Here is a 21,458-nt window from a genome sequence, read left to right as displayed (position 1 = left end):
GTTAATCTAGAAAGGGGAAAAAAAAAAGAGGAGGAGAGGGGATCAATCTTAGAAAGGAATTGATAACTTCTATCATCAGGAGGATTTTCTCCCCTCTCTCTTCAGTCTATAAAATATGGAGTGTTTGCACCTAGGCCTGAGATTAGTAGGGTTAAGATGGCTGCTGTGTTTCAAGAAGGTTTTTCACAAGGACAGACCTCTGCAAAGGGAGTCAAACCCCCACCCCCCTCCCAAAACAACAAACCAACAAACCCAGTGACTGTTTTATAGGCTGCAAACTCCACCTTGTAACACAGTGTTAACAAAAACTCCACAATAAAAAGCTTCATCTACAAAGGCAGCACATATTTAGTGAGTTACTGGCGGCTCACGCTCACCTCCCCCCTCCACTCATCTTCAAAAGACAAGAGGGGAAAAAAAACCCATAATGGAGCAAGTTTAAATGCTCAGTAGCTGCAGGCTACCAATCTCTTCAATTCCTGGAAAAGGTGAACTTTATTCTCTTAGGAGCAGAGAGCAGAAATCTAGTTCCAGTGAGCTGAGAGCAACGAGGCGAGAACATAAAGTTTTTATTCTGCCTTTGGGGTCCTCTTGGTATCACAGAAAATTGACAGCAACAGAACAAGAGAAGAGCATCACCAGCCCCTTCCTGCCATGTTGTTTTGAAAAAGTGTCCAGCCTGCAAAGCCAGGAGTAGTTTACAATGATTTTGCTTTTATTATTCACACTTAAGGAGGGGGGAAAACACACTTTTACACACATCAGGAACTGAAAGTTATGGGAGAAGCTTTGATTAAGTAACACAAACATAAAAACTATTGTTTCCCCCACCCCTCTTTAGAACAACCCAACTTGCTACTCCTGGGCCTTTAATCCAAACACAATTACTCACTACATAAATAAAACGTGGCTCATCTAACACTGCTTGACAAAAAGCTGAAAACCTAATTTCCAACCAGCAAATGAATGAACAATTTCCAAAGGAGTTATTGGACGTTTCCAGGAGAGAAACTGAACATTTCCAGGGGAGAAACTGAACATTTCCAGGGGAGAAACTGAACATTTCCAAAAGAGAAACTAAACATTAATTGGACTTTTTGTTTTTCCCACTTCTTTTCCAGACGGTAACAGTAGCATTTCACATCCTTAACTGCCAACAAAAACATGAGAGGAAATCCCCATCACCCCCCCCCCCGTGAAACCTGAAAAGTTTCTGTCCTTTAACAACAACAACAAAAAAATATCCCAAACATTCTTGTCTTTCAAAAATCCTCTCACACACACGACGTGGAATGTTTCTCATGTACAGTCTAGTACTGGACACTTGATTTGCAAACAGTTTAACAGTCATTAACTGAGCGACAACCTGAAACCTTTAAATGCCACATCATTATTATTTTACCTATTGAAATGACAGTAAAATGCAACAGTTGTTTTCAAGCTTGTTAAGCACGTGACAAAGTGATAGAAACATCGTAAGAGTTGCTGCTGGTTCTCCTCATGGGTCACCCATGTCCGAGGCGCATCCTTCGCCTGGATCTGAATGCACTTATTCCAAGAAAGTGGAATGTAATGAGGAAAGATTAATGCATAAAACAAGGAAAGGCAAAAGAGTGATGTTCCCTCTTTAGCTTTGGAGCTGTAAAATAGTTTTCTATCCCAATATGATATACATTCCAAGTTACCTGAGTTTACACTTCCAGAGAAGTACCTGAAGCTAGGCCATAAGGGTGGGCACTGTGCAACTGTTGTGGCCATTTTTTTTTTGTTTCATTTTTATTTTATCCTTTCTTTCTTTTATTTTTTTTTTTAATTTTTTTTTTTTTTAATCTTTTATCTTTTTTTTATCTTTTATCTTTTTTTTTTTTTCCTCTTTTTTTTTTTTTTTTTGCATTGTGTGTATTACAGAAGTTAGAAACATAAACACCTGGATCCATTGTAAACATAATCCTGAAGTACAGTATTTTCCATAGGACACAACACAGCAAGACATTTTCTATTCAGACAGGCAACTTCTTTTTTGTTTTTTTTTTCCTTCCTTTTTTTTTTGTTGGGTTTTTTGTATTTTTTTTTTTTTTTTTTAATATATATATACATAGAGCTTATTTATACTGGAGGATTTGAAACAGAACACAGGACACAGTACTAATCTGGTCAAACGTACTATGAAATGCATAGTCTCCACTTAAAACTCTTAATGATATATGGGTTCTGCAGGCATCGCTGCTCTCTCGCCAGAAATGCTGAGTAGGAATTCTGTCCCTGCCAAGAACAACTTTGTGTTGGGTTGTGTGTGGTTTTTTTTGTTTGAATGCAGCTAAGTATTCCATGTTCTCCTCAAAAGGCTGCCACCTCATGCAGTGTCATCTCCTCAGGGCAGAGGCCTGCTCCACCTTGGTCTAGATCAACATGTAGCTCTGAGGAGAGGAATGGTCTTCAGCCTGGATTTCCTGCAGGAGCGGCGGCGGCTGCTGCTGCTGCTGGGAGGGTTGCTGTGCCGGGACCTCTGTGGAGTCCATTGTGCTGGTTTCATCTGACAGAGATGAGAACGAGACTCGAGACGAAAGCTGCTCGACAGTCAGGCTGCTCAAAGCTGTGCTTTGACCAGAGTTTGGAGAGTTCTTCAGTGTCAGGTCTGAAGCGGGAAGGAGGGGGCCCAGAAGTTTTACAGGACAGAAAGCTGATCCGGTTGGGATGAAATTAACCTTGTTTTTGTCAGGGCATGAAAAGAGAGGGGCTGAGACAGGCTGACGAGACCTACAACAAGAGAAAAGAGATTAGACAGCTGGCCGGCCAAGAGCTCTCTACGTGTCATGAACTTTGTGGTTCTACACGTGGCTAGAATGCAGATGGCGAGGAATGGGGATTAATTGGACAGAGGGGCAAACATCTTCCATATTGGTAGTCAGCTAACTGATCCACAGCATCAAAACCAGTACTGCCACAAAAAGGACTTGATAAGTTACTGAATCCACATGCAACTTCCAGCCAGAAAAACCTGCAGTACAGATGCACATGAAAAAAAACCTGTCGTGGTAATTTAGAATGGCACGGATCCTTCTTGACTAACAGCAATGCAGCAACAGCACATTTAAGTGGTATTCAATCCCTTGGAGAACCTCCAGGAAATAGACTTCTTTTCCATATTCTGCAATTTGTCTGGAGGCTTCCTCCACAACCCAATAGTGTTCCTCCAGCATCCAGCAGGCAATGAGTGCTCTTAGAGCAAGGAAATGTCCCCTCCTTCATTCTTTCATCCACATGAGCTAAGCATGCAACCTCAACAGCATGTTCTCAAATGCTGCTGGGTCTAGGGGAAGGAGACATGATGTCCAGGAGATTAATTTCCCGTTTCTTGCTCAGCAAAAATCTTGAGCCAAGTCTATGCCATAAGCATGCTGCTATCTACAAACACTTTACACAGGTTTCATTCCATTTGGGTTATCTTTTGTTATCAAAACATAACCTAGGCTTGAAACTGATAAAGAATTATGACAAGGAGGGGTTTTGCTTTAAGCCATGAACGTTTAAAAGGTTAATAATACTAAAATGTGTGTATATATATATATATATATGGAAAGAGGTTTATAAATGCTTAGGAAATGAAATGTACCTTATCTTTACAGCTTGGATTGTTGTTTTTTTTTGCTGCCTTTTATAAATGCACAAAAAGAGTTCAAGCATAATAAGAGTCCATTTCCTCTTCAAACCAACATGAACACTTCAAACTTCTCCTTCTGTACAAACTCTAAGAATAGTTTTGCTCCTGAAAAACTCATCAGCTGGAATAGTTTATTCATCTGCAGTTGACTGGGGTCAGTAAACAGGTTTACTGCTTTGCAGACACCAGCTGATATAAAAGGCATTACTTACGACATTTCCTCAAAGACCTTCACTCGCTCACATCCCTCTGGGGGCTCTCGTTTGAACATGTAGCTGTTGTTTGGTTTGGGAGATGAGGCATACTTGGGCAACGGTGAGCTACTCCCACTGTCTGAAAATTTAAAGCAGTTATATTACTAGAGATTGAGAGTGCTTTAATTAAATGTGATTTCCAAACACGATGCCTGCTGTTTGGTTTGCTTTTTCTCTTTCACAGTTTAGCCACCACGCCGGTTTGCTTCTACCACAGTGCTTCCTTTTATTGCAGCCCGCTCCTGACAGCCTGCTACAGCACATCTCTTCTGAATAAAAGCTTCAGTGCAGCAGCAATCTATCATACAACAACACACACAACAGGAGGACATTTTTATCCAGAACACTGCAACAAGGAACAAAGCAGAGCTGTGACCCTGCAAACAAATACATTCTTTAGTTATGTCATTGCAAACCCAGAAATTAAGAAAGTAACACGCGTAACACATGCAGAAGGATTGTGAGTGGCAATGGGAACAAACACCTTCTCACTGCATAGACACAGTTATTAGAAGATGTGTGTGTATACAGCATGGACCTTGTTTTAAAGCATAAGTCTTCACTGAAATATTGACCTCATTTATCTCATGAATAGTTGCAAAGAAACAAGGCATGTCTGTAATGCAGGTGCTGATGCATCAGCATTACAGCCTCCTACCTTACTTGCTTCACAACTGTGAGGTTGATTTAGCACCCAAAATGAAATTTCCACGATGAACTACTACTAACTATATGATACAGGTAGTCTTTGTAACTTTGTTTTACCAGACACACTTAAAACTGAAAGTGTGAAAGACCTAGGACATAAGGCAGTAGGCAGATCTGACTGCCAGGGGTTTGGACAGGGCAACCTTTGAAGGTCCCTTCCAACCCAATGCAGTATGTGAAAAATCGAAGAGAAGGCTCAACTCTGGTTAAGAGATGCACAAAGGGTTTAAAAATCAGGGCTATGAATGGGTTCACTTCAAACACTCATCCTGACAACACAACATTCAATGCATTAAGGAAATAAAGTCAGTACAAAAATGCTTACTCACAGAGAATTAGCTGTCTGCAGTGGTTTCTCCCTTTTCAAAGAATAACATGTATCTCAAGCTAGTATTTGTACCTCTCTATTACCTGCTTGGGCTTCCAATTAGGAATATGAAATGGCAAGGTTGAAGAGGACCCTCCAAATGACAAACATCTTATTGGGAGAGAAATAACTGCTCTTGATTCAAATCCTTTAGGTCTTTCCACTGTTGTGGGGTACCCTACCATGTTTATCTCAGATACCTTTGTTCTGCTGCCGTTTCACATGTGCCCTTTCAGCAACAGTGGAAAAACCAACCCAAGCTTCAAGCACCATGATCTGGATTTACTGAAGCACATCAGGTTGTCTTTAACAGCTTGCAAACAGTAACCACATAAACTTCTGTATAACTGTGACTCAAACACAAAGGCTAATCATTAGAGGTTTTGAAACATCTCTGTTTCCTCTTACAACAAGACACAAATCAACTCAGATGTCACACTTCCCTTTGGAGATTTGCTATGAAAGACACAAGACCACCAGCTGAGGTGAACCTCAGCAGTATATCGATTATTCAGCTCTTCCCTGCTGTAGAGTGAACACACAACTTCTAATGACAGAATTTTAGGTGTCAACTGTAGGAAGGCAGAAAAAAAGCTTAGAGACAATGCAGATATTTGCTAAGCTGGGAGCATGATGGCTCTGTTGGCATCTTTCCACTGTTGGCCCACACAGCTCATTCCAAACAGAGAAATCATTAACAGAACCCAGACAGTTTGTTTCCTCCTTCTAATATTTAAAAAGGAAGATCCAAGTTTCTATTTAAAAAAAACCCAAACCCTGAGACACAAAATGTGCTACTGTTCATTCCCCCAAATAGTGGAAAACTCTGGAAGTCCATCCAAGGGGAGGATCGAACTGAATTCAACATTAAGTGAGTTCTTGGAAGATTTAGAGCCTTGACTAGGCAGTTCAGCTTTCGATCAACTTTTCCATTTGCTTAGCTCTATTTGGCTGAAATTTTCTATATAAGACAGCTAAAAAAAACTAACAACAAACAAATAACAACAAAAACCCACCACAAAATGGAATTGTATAATTTAACCATTCTGTTTCTCTCTTTACCCTCCCTGCTTTCAAAGTTTCCTAAGCTGATAGCTGTTTGTGTTGACCAAACACACATCCCACTCTTTGAAAACTGTATGTGGTTATCATGAGGTTCACACATATGAGCTTGGTGTTGGCTCCACAAGTGCAGCACTGGTGTGAGAACAGAAGGGTGGTGGGTAAACAGGCCGTGGGGCAGTGGTAAGATATGGAATTCACAGTTTAAGCCAGTCACCACTTGTGCATCCTGTAAGCTCTTCAGTGCTAAACGGTCTCAGTATCAATCCTTAATGACAATGCAAACTATGTGTTCTCAAAATGTGCTACTTGCACATCATTTTTTTACTGTCTCAGAGGTTGCAATGTCTTCACATCAGAGGACACATCTGCATCTTCCAGGCTTCCACCAGTAGGGTGTACTGCTGGTGTGCTTCAGCCAACTCATCACATTTCATTAAGATGACAATGATTGAAGATTAACAGATGTAACCTTTAAAGTGAGTTTACTGCAACCACACAGCAGACAATATGGAGCCTTAGTACACAGAAATTCTGAACATAAATATTCAAAATGGATACATTCTGTTATCTAGGAAACATTCAAGATTGTAACCAAACATTTAAAATACTGTTTCAACCAGAAGACTTAACACCACAGATTTTAGCTTGCATGTATTAGATGAACAAAGGAGAAAAGCTGAAAAAAGAAAGAAAGAAAAAAAACACCAAAAAACCAATCTGCAAACCAATTTTTTCTGAGTGACTAAGCTTAAAGGAAACAAAAAAACTTTGCCAGTGAGCCTTGGGATTTGTTTTGATAAGTTGGAAAATACCTTTTGTTTCTCCAGACTATCTAAAGACTTCACTTTCAATTTTCATTTTCAAACCATGAAGCAGATGCCCAGAAGTTAAAAGGTATCTCCAGTTCATCTTCATGAATATGCTGCTTGTAACAGCCTGCCAGCAAGAGTGGGAATATGCTATGCAAAGGTACCTAGACCAGAACCTTTGTAAAACCAGGTTATACTATCTCTTTTTGTACAAAAACCTCCAAAATTCAACTGCTTCTACCTCAGGATGCCTTTGAACTTTCCTCCTGTCACAGATGCAAAGTGTGCTGTGTAGGCCTCTGAATTAGTCTGGTGGATCAGAGCATCACACCTCACCTCTATGGGTGGCCTTCCTGCAGCAAGGCAGACACTTACCTTGCAACAGGCTGCTATGTGAAAACAAAACCATCAAGCCAGGTGCCATTAAAATACTTTCTCTTCCAGCCTTCCCTCTTTGCTCCAGTTAACACCATTCAGTACCACTGCTCCACTGTGGGCCTTGTTCTGAAATTTAGCTTTCACTGTCTTTTGAAAAATTCAATAGATTTAGCAGCTTCTTACAGGAATGTAAACCAAACAGCTGATACAGTCCAAAGAGCAGCTGTGAGGGCCTTGGGCCAAAGCACAGCTTTGCACAAGAAATAAAAGATGCTTTAGAAATGTAAAGCAGTACAGAATGCTGGCTCCTCTCACTGCTCATGTCTCTCAGTCAAACCAACTAACCTTCCCTTCCTATTCAGCAGCACACTCAGGAGCATTCATAAAGCTGATAATTGTATGTTTAATGGTAAAGCCAAGATATTCCCACAGAGAGCAAAAGAAAAACTCAACTGGAGGGAAGTAACAGAAAAAGATCTTGGGTTTAAAACATCTACAGATGGTTAGACAATGCAGGTTTCAGAACTTAACAGGCCTCACAGCAAACTCAGACTTTCATTCCAGCATCACAAAAACCTTTAATATGAAGGTGTGAAACATTTGGTGAGCTTAGTTTTAGAAATCAGTTAACAGCCACAACAGAAGTTAATGAACCACCTCCCAAAACATGCTGTTCCTTTATCATTTCTACCTATATTCCTCATTAATCTGTAACTTAACTATTCTGAAGATAACCTTCTCATTCAGAACTACCACCCCAGGGGACCTTAATGATCTGAGAGTAAAAGGCACCTTTCAGACTTTACTTTTACAACCTCTGAGTAAATTACTTTCTCCTGGAAAACTGCTATGCAGGTTTCTAGTTTCTATCTTCCATAAGCATAGCACTAAGCACCTTAAACTGGTATGAGAAATGCTATTATATTGGCTTCACAAAGTTAACAGATGCCTGCTTACCACCATCACCTATAGGCTACTATTAAAAGTAAACATCTAGCATTAAAGCCAGTCTTAAAACCAAAACCCACAAATAAGTATCTAATTCATTGTGAAGTTCAGAAATGAATTTTACTCCACTAAGCTGTTAAAAAAAACAAAACACAAAGACAGCAGATAAATGCTTGAAAAGCATTAAGGAGGTTAAATGCACTATTTCATACTGGCTTCACTGGCCGCCAATAAAGCACCACTGAAAAGTTACTGGGATGAGTACTAGCTGCAAAAGGGATTACTCATTTCCTTGGCTTTTAACTTAGATTTGTTATCAGGACATTTACAAACAAGTTTACCCGTTGAGATGCTTCCCTGCATGCTTGCATCTCTCTAGTGAGTCACTTTTGCCAACACATTACAATCCACATGCACTACTGTAAGAAAGAAAAGTAGTGTAGGGGGCAACAAAGTACTCTGTTATTTTTGGAGCATGGCCAGCTATCACCTTGAGCCAAGACTTTTACTTTGATGTGGTTAACTTACACACGTGCACACACACCCCAAACCCACCCCCCCCCACTCCCCCCAGTACACAACGTGAGCAGGTGGATTTGTTTTTCACTACTTCCTTTTAAATCCAAGATAGGAAAGTATTACTTCCCAGAAGCCAGGAAGAACTAGTGTTTCTCCCACTGCCTTCCCTAATCTTATTTCCAAATTAGTTTATGAGTTATTAAATAGAAAAGTATTTACAGAAAAAGCTTAATTTTACTGGTAACTTCGAAATACTACTCATTTAGCTCATTAGTAAAACTACATTAAACCTCAGAAGTTTTCCTTTCCTCTATGAAATTCTCAGCATGTATTTTTCATCCAAACCCTGCACCCCTCCAAACTAAGGTCCATGCTTCCAGCTAGCTGACCAGAAGCCTGAGCATAATTTCATTAGTAAACAGTTGTCCAAAGAAGTCTTCTTACGCTGGTGCCTGTATTTTCATACTCTATGCTCTGTCAGGAACTTTTAATTGCTGAAACTCCATTTTATTCCCTCTACAAAACCAAACTACATTTTGCAGACTTTGGAGAAAAAAAAAAATGCAGGATATTGACATATAAACACATAAATTACTCAGAAATTTGGGGTTGTTATGTAACAGAGACAGAAAAGTAACTACTCCAAACTCTTATCTGATCTCCTCACCAAATAGCTTCAAGTGTTCAGAAGCAGAGTACTTTTAAAAGCAGTCCAAAACTCCATCACCATTTTGATCAGCAAGCAACTCACCCATGATGATTATCTATTTTCTACCACAAACCTTCTTGAAACCTCTTTTTGACATAAACACATTACACTCTGAATTCTTCAAGTTAGAATCTTCACAAATAGTTAAAGACTGTTTGCTGTGCTCCTCTGACGTATTTATGGAAGATGTTTGTGAAGTTTCACAAACAAGAGGGAAAAAGATATGTAAACAAACAAAACCAATTCCAAGAGAAATCCTCAGTCCCTCCCACAACCCCCAAACAAAACCAAAAACTGATGTAATGAAGTCAAATGAAGGTAGTTGTAAAAGCAGGACATCACATGCCTCCCATAGGTAAAGGCGGGCCATTCTACTCTCACCTTTATCACGGTCATAGAGTAAATCTTCTGTTGAGCAAGGGCTCCCATCCTGAGATTCAGGAGGGCAAAAGGGAGAGACACATGGTGAGTGACTGCTGCAGCTGCTGCTGCGCTCCTGGACAGAGGGAGTCTGAGTGTCAATGCTTCGCGTACTGCTGCTGCGGTAGTGAGCAGGTAACGGGGCCCTTCGACCGTCGGGGATATCCAAAGGCTGCAGGAGAAACAAGCAGTTCAGGTTAGAGAGGAGAGATCAAGCTCTCAGCAACTCAGCTTGCAGAACTCAGCTGAAGCAATGAGGCAAGGCCCTAGGAAGAGCAAACAAGCCATTTGGAAAAGAGCTTTTTATACAAGAAAATAAGGCCACGCACAACAGACACAACACACGTTCGTTACTTAAGTGCTGGGACAGCATGCAGATGGCCCCGAGACAACTTTTATGCTCTTAATGCAAAAATTAACACCAAAATCCACTGCAACTCATGTGCTCCTAGTGCAAAAATTAACATCAAAATGCCCTTCAACTTACATGTTCCTAATGCAAAAATTAACATCAAAATGCCCTTCAACTTACATGCTCCTAGTGCTTAACAATTAACAGCAAAAAGGCACTTCCTTACCTATTCTTAATGCAAAAAATCAACACCAAAATGCACCTCTACATGTGCTAGCATTATGTATGTATTATTTCTCATGAGAGCTAAAGAAAAAAGAAAGGAGGAAAAAAAAGCAAGCCTCCCCAACATATAGATCTTTAATTATAGTTAGCCATCCAATTTTCAATAGAGGTCACTGTTATGAAAGAAGCATCCAGACAGAGATCACACTTGGATAAAAGGGAAAGCAGCAAAAGCCAGCTGAATTACAATTGTTAACAGACAGTACTAATTTATATTTAATATTAAAGATTTAAATGAAACCAAGCTTTGCTCCTAACTCCTGGTTCTCTGGCACACCTCTACATCCCAGCCTTCACTTCTGTAGACAATCTCTGACAAAATGGCAACTAAGCAGATGATGCACAAGGTTCACAAGCTTGGTCTTGAAGCAAAGCTAAGTAAGCACTGCCTGCTCATATCAGCATAGTTGGCACTGGCCAAAGGAACCTTGCATCCCACCCGGCACTGTACTGCATAGACATGTTCACAGCAGTAGACTGGCACACTCTGCTTGTTCTTCCCAGTGGAAAATGAGTTTTAGCATAAAGACAGTGCAGCTTTTAAAAACAGGAAATCAAATTGTAATTATAGTTTTGTTTAAAAGTGAAGGAGAAAAAAAATGTCTCCAAAACTGAAACAGCATTTTTATTCTCACGCCAGTGAGGGCTGTAGTCAAGCCCTAGTGAATAGCTTAAATGTTCCAGCAACAAAAAAAGTAATGGCTTTTTCCTTCTCACCTCAGATGGATATTTTTGTTTTATTGCCTTCCTCTCCCCCATAAAGTCCAAAACTGTAACAGTTTGTTCCAGAGCCTAAAATTCAACCAAAAACTTTTGCTACCAACAAGGACACGAAACCTGCTGGCCTAGTATCACATTGCCCCCTTCTCAGCAATGTTTGATCCAGAAACCCACCACCTATTATACAACATTGCAGACATAGCAGAGCAAGAAGATCCTTTTCTTCTTACAAACCTTCCAGTTAATACCATTCCACATTTCAACTATAAAGAACATTGCAGTTGCTACATCAAGTGCTGAAAGGTTTGGACACAGCTGTGTGGTCTGTTCCAACAGCTCGGTTCACATTATGAGTTCCAACATGACTACATGTTGCTATTCCCATCACCCCCAGCAGCCCATGCCATGACTCATTCAGTGCACAGGATAGAAGCATTATATCATTTGTTACACAGAAGAGAGGTAAAAATCCAGACCAGAACTGTTGAGAGAAAACAGCTTCTTGATTAACATAACCAAAATCAAACCACTGCCATGCAGAACAGTGTTTTTATTTCCATTTCTGCCATAAAAATCCCAGGAGATGCCAGAGTGTCACCTGAAGGGACATCTCTCTTTTATGGTGTCTTTTCTGGATGCCCAGTCTACAAAGGAGTGATTTCCATGAGTCTTCAACAAAGCAGCTACAGGAGCTGCACTTCAGACTCCTACAGTGACATGCAGTCTCCTCAATTACCTGAAGAATCACATTATTATAGAAGCCTGATGGATTTGTGCTCCTCCACCCAGGAATTTCTCACACAGGTGTGATAAAAAGAGAACAAAACTTCAGAAGCCCTCCTATGATAGAGAAACAAAAACCTAGGGAGAAATCCAAATTTCTGACTTCAAAGCGAGGTTTAATAGTGAGCAGTAGGACTTGTATCTGATGAGGAGAGAATACAAACACCAAACAGCTGCTCATTAAGTGAGTAGCCTATGCTCTATGTAACAGGTACAGCAAGGATTCCTGGGAAGGGAAAAAGTAAGTGATCACATAATTAAAGACTTCAGCATAGCACAGATCTTCTTCCACACCTAGAGGAACAATGTAGTCTTACATAGTCAAGAAGCATGTCCCAAATCACAGGCTGGAAAGTGTCCAGGAGGGCCATGAGAATGATCAGAGGACTGGCAGCCCAGCCATATGAGGGAAAGCTGAGAGAACGGGGTTTGTTCAGCCTTGAGAAGAGAAGACTTAGAGAAGACTTGATTACCATGGACCAGTAAATAAAGGGTAGTCAGCAGGAGGATGCAGACTCCCTTTTAACAAGGAGTCCCCCAAGGAAAAGACCAGGGGTGATGGGAACAAGTTAGTCCTGAGGGAGATTCCAATTGGATTTCAGGAGAAAATGTTTCCCATGAGAACAGTTAGACACTGGAATCATCTCCCAAGGAAAGCAGGGGATTCCCTACATTGGATAGTTTTTAGACTCAATGGGACAGGGCACTGCGCCAGATCATTTCAACTATACTGATACCTAGAAAGGCTGGACTTTGGAGAAGAGAAGGCTCTGGGGAGACCTAATATCAGTCTTCCAGTACGTGAAGGGGACCTACAAGAAGGCTGCAGAAGGACTGTTTCCAAATGCCTGCAATGGCAATGTCTGCAAGGAGCAATGGCTTTAAATAAGAGGAGATTCAAATTGGATGTTATGAACAAGTTTCTTTACCATGAGGGGGTGGAACACTGCAACAGTCTGCCCAGGGAGGTAGCTGAAGTTCCACCCCTGCAGATATTCAAGGTCAGGCTGGACAAGGCTCTGAGCAACCTGAGGATGTCCCTGCTGACTACAGGGGGCTTGGACTAGCTAACATTTGGAGGTCCCTTTCAAGCCAAACCATTCTATGATTCTGTGATCCTTGGGGTCCCTTCCAACCTGGCATTCTGTGATTTAAACCTTCACTTCATTAAAATTTAAGGTACAAAAAGTTATCCCCTGGCTCCAAATATACACACAAGTAGAAAAAGCTAAATATTGATCACTCTTTCCAAGTAAAATAACTTCTGTGGCATAGGAAATGCCTGCAAACGTTTCAGATTGCTGTACTTCTGTATTTACCTTTCCCTTCAGTTTGACTCTAAGTGCAAAAAAATGGGAGAGGGGGGCAAATATTAACTAAAAGCATTCCACTTCTAAAAAATTTTGTGTATTAAATCTGAACCCAATAAAAAGAAAACCCAAAACTTTAGAAGTTGCTTTCCATGAGTCATGCCTGAACTATTTTAAAAAGCTGAAGTCCTTACAACCTTTAGAACGTAAGAAACAGGGTAACTAATTTGGTGCAGCTGCTATTAGATTTCATAATGCTCAATGCATGGCAAACAACTAGCAATCACTACATTCTGCACACTGGGGTTGGACTGGTGTTGGGTTGTTGGGTTTTTTGCAAGCATGTCCAGTCTTTTACTAACCTTCTATCAAATGCATTCTGACAGGACATCTGCCATCCCCCCGCCAGGATCATGTATTCTTGGACACAGTCACACGCTACCCTCATCTCCCTGCAAAGGTGTGGAAATGCTCCACTGGACAACAGCAATGTAATGTCAAAATTCACCACATTGTTTTCACTGTCCATCTTTTTTAATGAAAAAATTCAGCCAAGTATCAGGATTGATACTGTGATAGAATATACCATTTGGAACCTCACCTGGAGTACTGCGTTTAGCTCGGCCCCCCCCGCTACGCAGGAGAGGATTAGGTCCAGAGGAGGGCGGCTACAAAGATGATCAGAGGGCTGGAGCACCTCTGCTGTGAAGACAAGCTGAAAGAATTGGGACTGCTCAGCCAGGAGAAGGTAAGCCTCTGGGGAGAACTTAGAGCTGCATTTCAGTATCTGAAGGGGACCTACAGGAAGGCTGGGAAAGGACTGTTTAGAAGGGCTTGTAACAATAGTTCAAGGGACAATGGTTCAAAACTGGAGCAGGGGAGATGGAGGTTGGACATCAGGAGGAAGTTCTTCACAATGAGAGTGATGAAATACTGGAACAGGTTGCCCAGGAATGTGGTTGAGGCCCTGTCTCTGGAGACATTCAAGATCAGACTTGATGTGGCCCTGGACAGCCTGATCTAGTTGGAGGTGTCCCTGCTGACTGCAAGGGGGCTGGACAAGATGACCTTTTAGGGTCTCCTTCAACCTGATGCAACCTGTGAATCTGTAAAACACACTGTTCTTCACAAGCCTTGCATCTGTTTGGGAGGGAACTTCTTCAGAGCAAAGCATTCAATGCTTTTGATTTAAAAAACATTCTCTGGACTGGAACACAAAGGCAAACAAAGCAAAGTGCTTCTTCCTTCTGGCATCAATGAAGTCATCAATGCATTAGCTAAGGCGCCACAATGTATCCTGGGAAGGAGCCCTTGGGACAAAACAAATGAAGGATATGAAGATTTAAGCAAGGTTCCTCTGCAAATTAGAAAAAGTCATTTTATTACAGGATTCATCTGTGATTCTGTGAGTTAAGTTTTCTGATAGTTACACAAAACCACCTTGCTAACTAGTGCCAGAAGCATTAGAAACCAAACAAGAAACAATCATTTTACTTACAATGTGTGATAGTCTATCAAAGCTGCCTTGTTGCTAATTACTTCTGTGTACCTCAATAACAGTTCCCATAGTATTTTTTTTCCTAATAGATCTATGAACGTGTCCAAGTCCTGCTGAAATGCATTTTTCATTCTTTTCACAATGTATTTTGTAAAAGGGAACATCTCTTACTCCCCACTCCCTACAGTAATTCCATTACCTTCTGGTACCAGTGTCTCCAATGTTTTGGGTTGTGGAGTTGCAACAGGATAAATACCAAAAGCCTGTCACGACTTCGCAACAAGCTGATTCCCTCTTCCAGGTTATAGTGGGAACAGAGACACACCATCACAATTTTCCTGGAAAGCTAGTCAACCAGTTGTAAAACAGGTAGGAAAATATAACCAGGATCCTTGAATAAGTGTATTGGCCAAAATTAAGATCTATCAATGAATCTGAGGAGAAAAAGAAGTGACTAAAAGAAGGCAATTTTAATTTAGCTTTATAAAAGAAATAAAAGGGAGAACACCTTCAGCTAACTAAGCAAGATGAATGATCTGCAGAAATACACACACATGGCAGGGCTGAAAAGAATTAAATACTTAGAATGTTTTGATCTCTAAACTTTATGATCAATCAGATTATTAAAAGGTAATGACATTACTCTATCCCCCCACCATCTTTGTGAAACAATAACAACAAGACCAATGTCTACAACAATTATTTTGACAAGCAACTGTAACTGTACTCTAAGAAGTACATTTTCTACTGTAATTAAAACACTGGGTTTTTTTAAAGCAAAGAAAAGCATTTCAAATAAAGAACTAGAAGATGGCACAAGAGAAGACAGAAAATTGTATTTTAAAGAAGTAGGATTGCAAAAGTTTAAGTCAGCAGAAAAGAAAAGAGAAAGTATGTAATATCATTACCTAAAAAAACAAGTCTGAAAAACAAAATTAAACTTATTTTGAAAGTCTTTTCCAATCTAATCTGGTCTGGCCTGGTCTACTCTACTCTGCTCTACTCTACTCCTGGGCTTCACCACAGGACTACTTCAAACAGCTCCTCACCTGCTCTTCTGGCCTTCAGACAATCTTGTAGCCAGGCGGAGGTTGATCTCTTCTCCCAGGCAACCAGCACCAGAACAAGAGGACACAGTCTCAAGCTGTGCCAGGGGAGGTTTAGGCTGGATGTTAGGAAGAAATTCTTCACAGAAAGAGTGATTGGCCATTGGAATGGGCTGCCCAGGGAGGTGGTGCAGTCACCATCCTGGAGGTATTTAAGAAGAGACTGGATGGGGCACTTGGTGCCATGGTTTAGTTGATTAGATGGTGTTGGATGATAGGTTGGACTCGATGATCTCTAAGGTCTTTTCCAACCTGGTTAATTCTATTCTATTCTATTTGTGTATCTGAAGACTAATCAAGTATGAAACTGGGAGTAAAGCTTCACTGGGAGCCAAATTAAAAAATACTTTGAATAGTACCCATAAAATTTCTTGTATTTTAAGCTTATTTTTGTCCTGTTCATCTCTTAGTCTCATTTCAAGACAGGGAATAAGAAAGAGTTTGTTTAAAAAAAAAAAATAAATCCCAAATTTACACTGAAGAGATGAGAGCAATAGGGAAAAAATATCAGGGACACTAGGCTAGAATTTTTAAAATTAAGAGAATTCAAATGGATTTTACTTTACTTGGGACAGGCTAAATGTGGTTCTTGAACTGAAATGGATGAAATCAGGCAGCTAATCAAAATGATTTTTAAAATGAGGTAGTGAGCTGCCCCTACAGGCTCTGGCCAGCCTGATCTAGTGTGAGGTGTCCCTGCCCATGGCAGGGTGGTTGGAACTACATGATCCTTGTGGTCCCTTCCAACCCTGACTGATACTATGATGATAGAATAGAATAGAATAGAATAGGAATAGAATAGAATAAGAAATTTAAATAGAAATGGAAATATAGAAATATAGAAATAGACCAGGTTGGAAGAGACCTTCAAGATCATCACATCCAACCTATCATCCAACACCACCCAACCAACTAAACCATGCAACCAAGCACCCTGTCAAGTCTCCTCCTGAACACCTCCAGTGATGGTGACTCCACCACCTCCCCAGGCAGCCCATTCCAATGAGCAATCACTCTCTCTATGTAAAATTTCCTCCTGACCTCCAGCCTGAACATCCCCTGGCGCAGCCTGAGACTGTGTCCTTTTGTTCTGGTGCTGGCTGCCTGGGAGAAGAGACCAACCTCTGCCTATCTACAATCCCCCTTCAGGTAGTTGTAGAGAGCAATAAGGTCACCCCTGAGTCTCCTATGATACAATAAATGTTATTCCTCCTCAGGGATTTTAGCAGGTCATATGCAGCTGCCCAAATCTTTCCTGGCAGGTGTGTATAAATTCAGAGTAGGGCACAAAGTGTTTTAGGAAGCTGGATTAAGATCACTTTACACAAGAAGTTTGAATGGGCCCTGTTAAAACTGAAGTGAATATTGAGACAGGTTAAAAGAAACCAGCCAAAAATCTAAATGCAGCCCAATTTTACCACAATTAGAGTAATTTCTCCTTCCTACAGCACCCAAAGCAACCTTTGATTGTTGTGTTAAAATCCTTTCTGAAAACAGAATGGCAGAAAATGGAAAGAAAATCAAATTGCTTCACTAGCAGTGTATCCAGTGAAGTTTGGATTCCTACAGTTTAATTAATTCCTCACTTTGAACCTAGCTGCCCCAACTCCCCCAGGCTAAAAAGAAGCTAACTTCTATTAGGACAAAGTTCACCAGCAGTAGGACTGAGTAAATCACTCTTGTTAGGATCTTCCTTATGTGAGATATGAGATCTACTAAACTCAGAGGCAGTGCTAGGAATCCCACAAGAAGTCCCACTAGCTCAGACTTCACAGAAATGATGTTACATAGCAGGAAACCCTCTGCCCACAAAGATGGGCTTGGCTTTAAGGACAGTGCCTAATTTATGATGTTTTCTTCTGCCTGAAGACTCTCCCCAGTAAGATGTTTGGAGGAAGGTTTCACTATTGCCTTGGTTGTGTGAACTGCTGAGCAAATCTGGCCCCAGTCCAACAATGCACTTAAGTATGTGCTTAACTGCTTTGCTGGATCGGAGCCAGTACATTCAGTAGCTTAGGAGACTGAGTTCTGCATCCCGAGTAATAAGCTGTTAAAGCCCAAGGACAACATTTATGAAGATGATTTGTCTGATAAATAAATGAAATGTCCTCTACCAGGAGAATACAGCCCTAGCCATAGCAGTATCAGTGGTGGCACTGTAATACAGACCTTTTTATACCCTCTATGGAGGTGGTGGAACAAGGTTCATTGATCTGGGCTTTCTCTTTCAGTTTGTGTTTCATCTTTTCCTTATTGCACTGTTAAGACACACACCCCTTCGAAAGGGATGAGGCAGCCCCAGGAAAGCAAACAACATAAAACTTCTATTACTACAGTATTTCATCCTTAAGACAGCTTTGTCTGCACAACTAAAGCCCTGGACAAACCAAGGCTGCTCCAAAACTTTTGAAGTTTACTGTCCAAATGAAGAAGTACGAATAGCAGGTTATGGAATTGTAAACCTCTGATTAAAGTTTTATAGCTTGACCTGCCCACTGAATTGCTGTTTCATGACCACTCACAAGAAGAGAACCTACATCTTTTTGTGAGGCACTGGAACTAGATGCCCTGGGAAGTGGAGGAGTCAGCATCCCTGGAGGTGTTCAAAAAAACATGTAGACATGGCATTCCAGGGCATGGTTTAGTGGACATGGTAGTGTTGAGTTGACTTCATGATAACAGAGGTCTTTGCCAACCTTAATGATTCTGTCATCATAGAGATTAGGAAAACCCGTAGTTTACTCCACAGCAGAAAATTTTCATTGGCTGTTTAGGAATCAGTGTCTGTAAACCAAGTATTTCATAATGCAAGTGTCATCTAAGCATTCCAGTCAGTGCTCCTCAGTAACAATTCCAACACTCCAGTTCTCCCATGGTATTTCCCATACAGAGATCTCCTAAGATGGATCACAGTGGTACCATGGAAGTGTAATGTCTACATTCAGATTTTGAAACAAAACCTGAAGGGATTCTACAGGAAGGCTGGAGAAGGACTTTTCATAAGGATGTCTAGCAACAGGACAAAGGGGAATGGTTTTAATCTGGGGGAGAGTAGGTTTAAACTGGATCTTAGGAGGAAGTTCTTCAGTACAAGGGTGATGAGACTCTGGAATACGTTGCCCAGGGAGGCTATGGATGCCTCCTCCCTGGGGATATTTAAGGCTAGGCTGGATGAGACCTTGAGCAGCTGAGTCTAGTTGAGAGGCGTCCCTGTCCATGACAGGGAGATTGGAGTAGATGATCTCTGAGGCCCCTTCCAACCTACACCATTCTAGGATAAGCTTTAGAAATCAAAAAGCAGAGGATAGCACAAGAAACTTTTACCTTGCCTAAGAAAAAGAACACAAAATGAAGCAAATTAATCTCTCTCCTGGTCTCAAATGACTTACTACTGTGGCCTGAAGTATCTAAATTCTCAAGCACTTGCATTTCACACAAAACCTTCCAAGTTGTCCGCAGAAAGAGCTCTCTCGGTGACGTATGTTTGAACAGAAGCCTTCTAAAAAATACAACCACCACCAACTAACAATAATAATGATGATGATGATGATAATAATGATGATGGCAATAATAATAAACAAACCAACAATAACACAACAACAAACACAACCCTGAAACACTGGAACAAAATTTTCAAACCAACAGTTCTTTGATGGAAGTTATTTGCAATGTCAGCCACGAAGAAGGTTTCTCACAAGAAGGTTTCTCGTGTGTTTATAGATTACTAAGGAAAAACAACCATAAACATGTGTATGTAAGCTCACCTTGGATACTTCTTCTTTTCCACTGTTTTCCTTAATGAATACTTTCTCCAGTTCTGGACTTATTCCTTCTACATTACACGGCACACGTGAAACAGTTGATTTTGGCACTGAAATGTTTGACAGTGGCATAGGGACTGATCTGGAAATAGAAGCCTAGAAAGTAGAGAGTAAGATGATTTGAAGGTGGAAAATGAAGTACAGGCACAGGTCTGAGACCAGTACTAGAAAAAACACTGAAGAATTAAGGAGCTGTGCATTAATTCTGCCAGCTACAAGACCATTTTTCTTTGGCAAATTTGAATAAAAACAAATACTTGCATAAATCAAAAGCCACCAAAAATCACCTCTGCTCAAAGAGGTGTTCTATAATAAGTGAAGTAGTAGAATGCCTTTATCAGCAAGTAGGCAGGTAGATGTACTTTCCAGATGTACAGAATGCACAGTAGGGGGACGGGGAGCACTGGTGGTTTAACTAGGATCCAAAAGGCATTTCTTAACATTTCTAAAGCTTAACCACTCAGCTGAAATATTCACTTGATGCACTTTCATTCCCTTTGGGTTGGCTTCAGTGAAAGAAAAATACAGCATTCATTCTGAACTTTTTATTTCATTAGCTTACAGCTTTTAGGAACTTTATGTCAAAGATCTTAAAATGAAGCATGTGGAGTTCACATGAAGTGAGGAAATAAATACAAGCATGGTTTTCAGAAAAACCTATTTGAGCAAAGCTTCCCAACAGCAGACATTCACAGAAGTGCACATCCATCTTCTGCAGTCAACCTCACAAGCTTTACCTCGGCAGCTTAGGTGGTGTAACAACCTTACCACACAGCACAGATGCACCTATGATGATAGCCATGACCAGCACCTGCTTCCCCATGTATGTGCTCTTGCTCATAGAGCCACAGGATGCTTAAGACAAAGTATAACAACTTTTGAGTTCTTGACAAATGAACCTTGCACAATGTGCAGCTCCAAAGGTGCATGACACTTGTGCAGAGGCACCCCCTGACTGACAAAAGACACTGCTTGCAGGATGGCTTCCCATCGTGGGACCAGAGCTGAAAACTTCAGCAGCCTCACCAGAGAGCATCTTATGGAGAAATCGAAATGTTGCACAAGTCATGGCAAAGTGTGCTTCAAGTAGTAAAGAATGTTCTTTCCAAGCATACATCCTAGATAGATTTCAGTCTGTGCCCAAGGCTGTTTTAAAGTCACTATGAATAGTGACACAGGTACCTGCAGCAGTTTACTTTGAGATGGAGAACAAAACCCTTTTCCATGCAAAATGCAGTGGGATTCTTTGTTAGAGAGGCATAAAAATTTCAGGAAGAATATCAGTTTCCTACTTGTGTTCATCACAAAATTAGATTTTAACCACAAGGTTCTATCCAAGCAGAAGAAGGAACAGAAAGGATCAGCCACCACAGCTCAACCTCATTTCTAAAACACCAGCTATTTAAAAAGGCAGTCAGGAAATACAAGGACAGAACCAACATTTCCTGAGTTCAAAGAGTGGGCTGTTACTAACATGGGGTCCAAGCTAAGGATCTACTCTAAGTGAAATTTAATCTGGACTCAGATGTCTGCACTGTCAAATGAGACATGATTAACTGCCTTTTACAAGTGGCTTAAGGTTCACAAAGTCACTGACTGACCCTTGCCTGAGCTTTAGAACTTGTAATTGGGTTTCAGTTTTGCTGGCTAGAGCAGACACTGCATGGAGCATCCTCCTTTGTACCCTGCTGAGAAACTGGTTCACAGGCAGGTAATTTGTCCAAAGATATCCTGCCTAAGTGTCT

General features: G+C 40.8%; 1 protein-coding gene across 6 annotated transcripts in view; it reads right to left on the bottom strand.

The window, feature by feature from the left end:
• Positions 1-694: 694 nt before the first annotated feature.
• GLCCI1 (glucocorticoid induced 1) overlaps positions 695-21,458 on the bottom strand; it is a 63,052-nt gene continuing 42,288 nt past the window's right edge. For 4 of the 6 annotated variants that reach the window (XM_068157087.1, XM_068157088.1, XM_068157089.1 and 1 more), the window contains exons 5-8: positions 19,657-19,809; positions 9,800-10,010; positions 3,874-3,994; positions 695-2,757 (exon numbers count right to left, since the gene is read on the bottom strand). In XM_068157087.1, coding sequence (XP_068013188.1) covers positions 2,400-2,757; positions 3,874-3,994; positions 9,800-10,010; positions 19,657-19,809 — 843 coding nt within the window. In that variant the 3' untranslated portion in view covers positions 695-2,399. The remainder of the gene's footprint in view (positions 2,758-3,873; positions 3,995-9,799; positions 10,011-19,656; positions 19,810-21,458) is intronic. The other 2 variants (XM_068157091.1, XM_068157092.1) reach the window with 1 other exon arrangement.

This window comes from Melanerpes formicivorus, unplaced genomic scaffold, assembly GCF_026170545.1.
Source record: "Melanerpes formicivorus ecotype bairdi unplaced genomic scaffold, bMelFor1.0.p_v2 SCAF_35, whole genome shotgun sequence".
In the NCBI taxonomy this organism is placed as follows: Eukaryota; Metazoa; Chordata; class Aves; order Piciformes; family Picidae; genus Melanerpes; species Melanerpes formicivorus.
The sequence above is the reverse complement of the archived record's forward strand: the minus strand, read 5'-3'. Positions and strand labels throughout refer to the sequence as shown.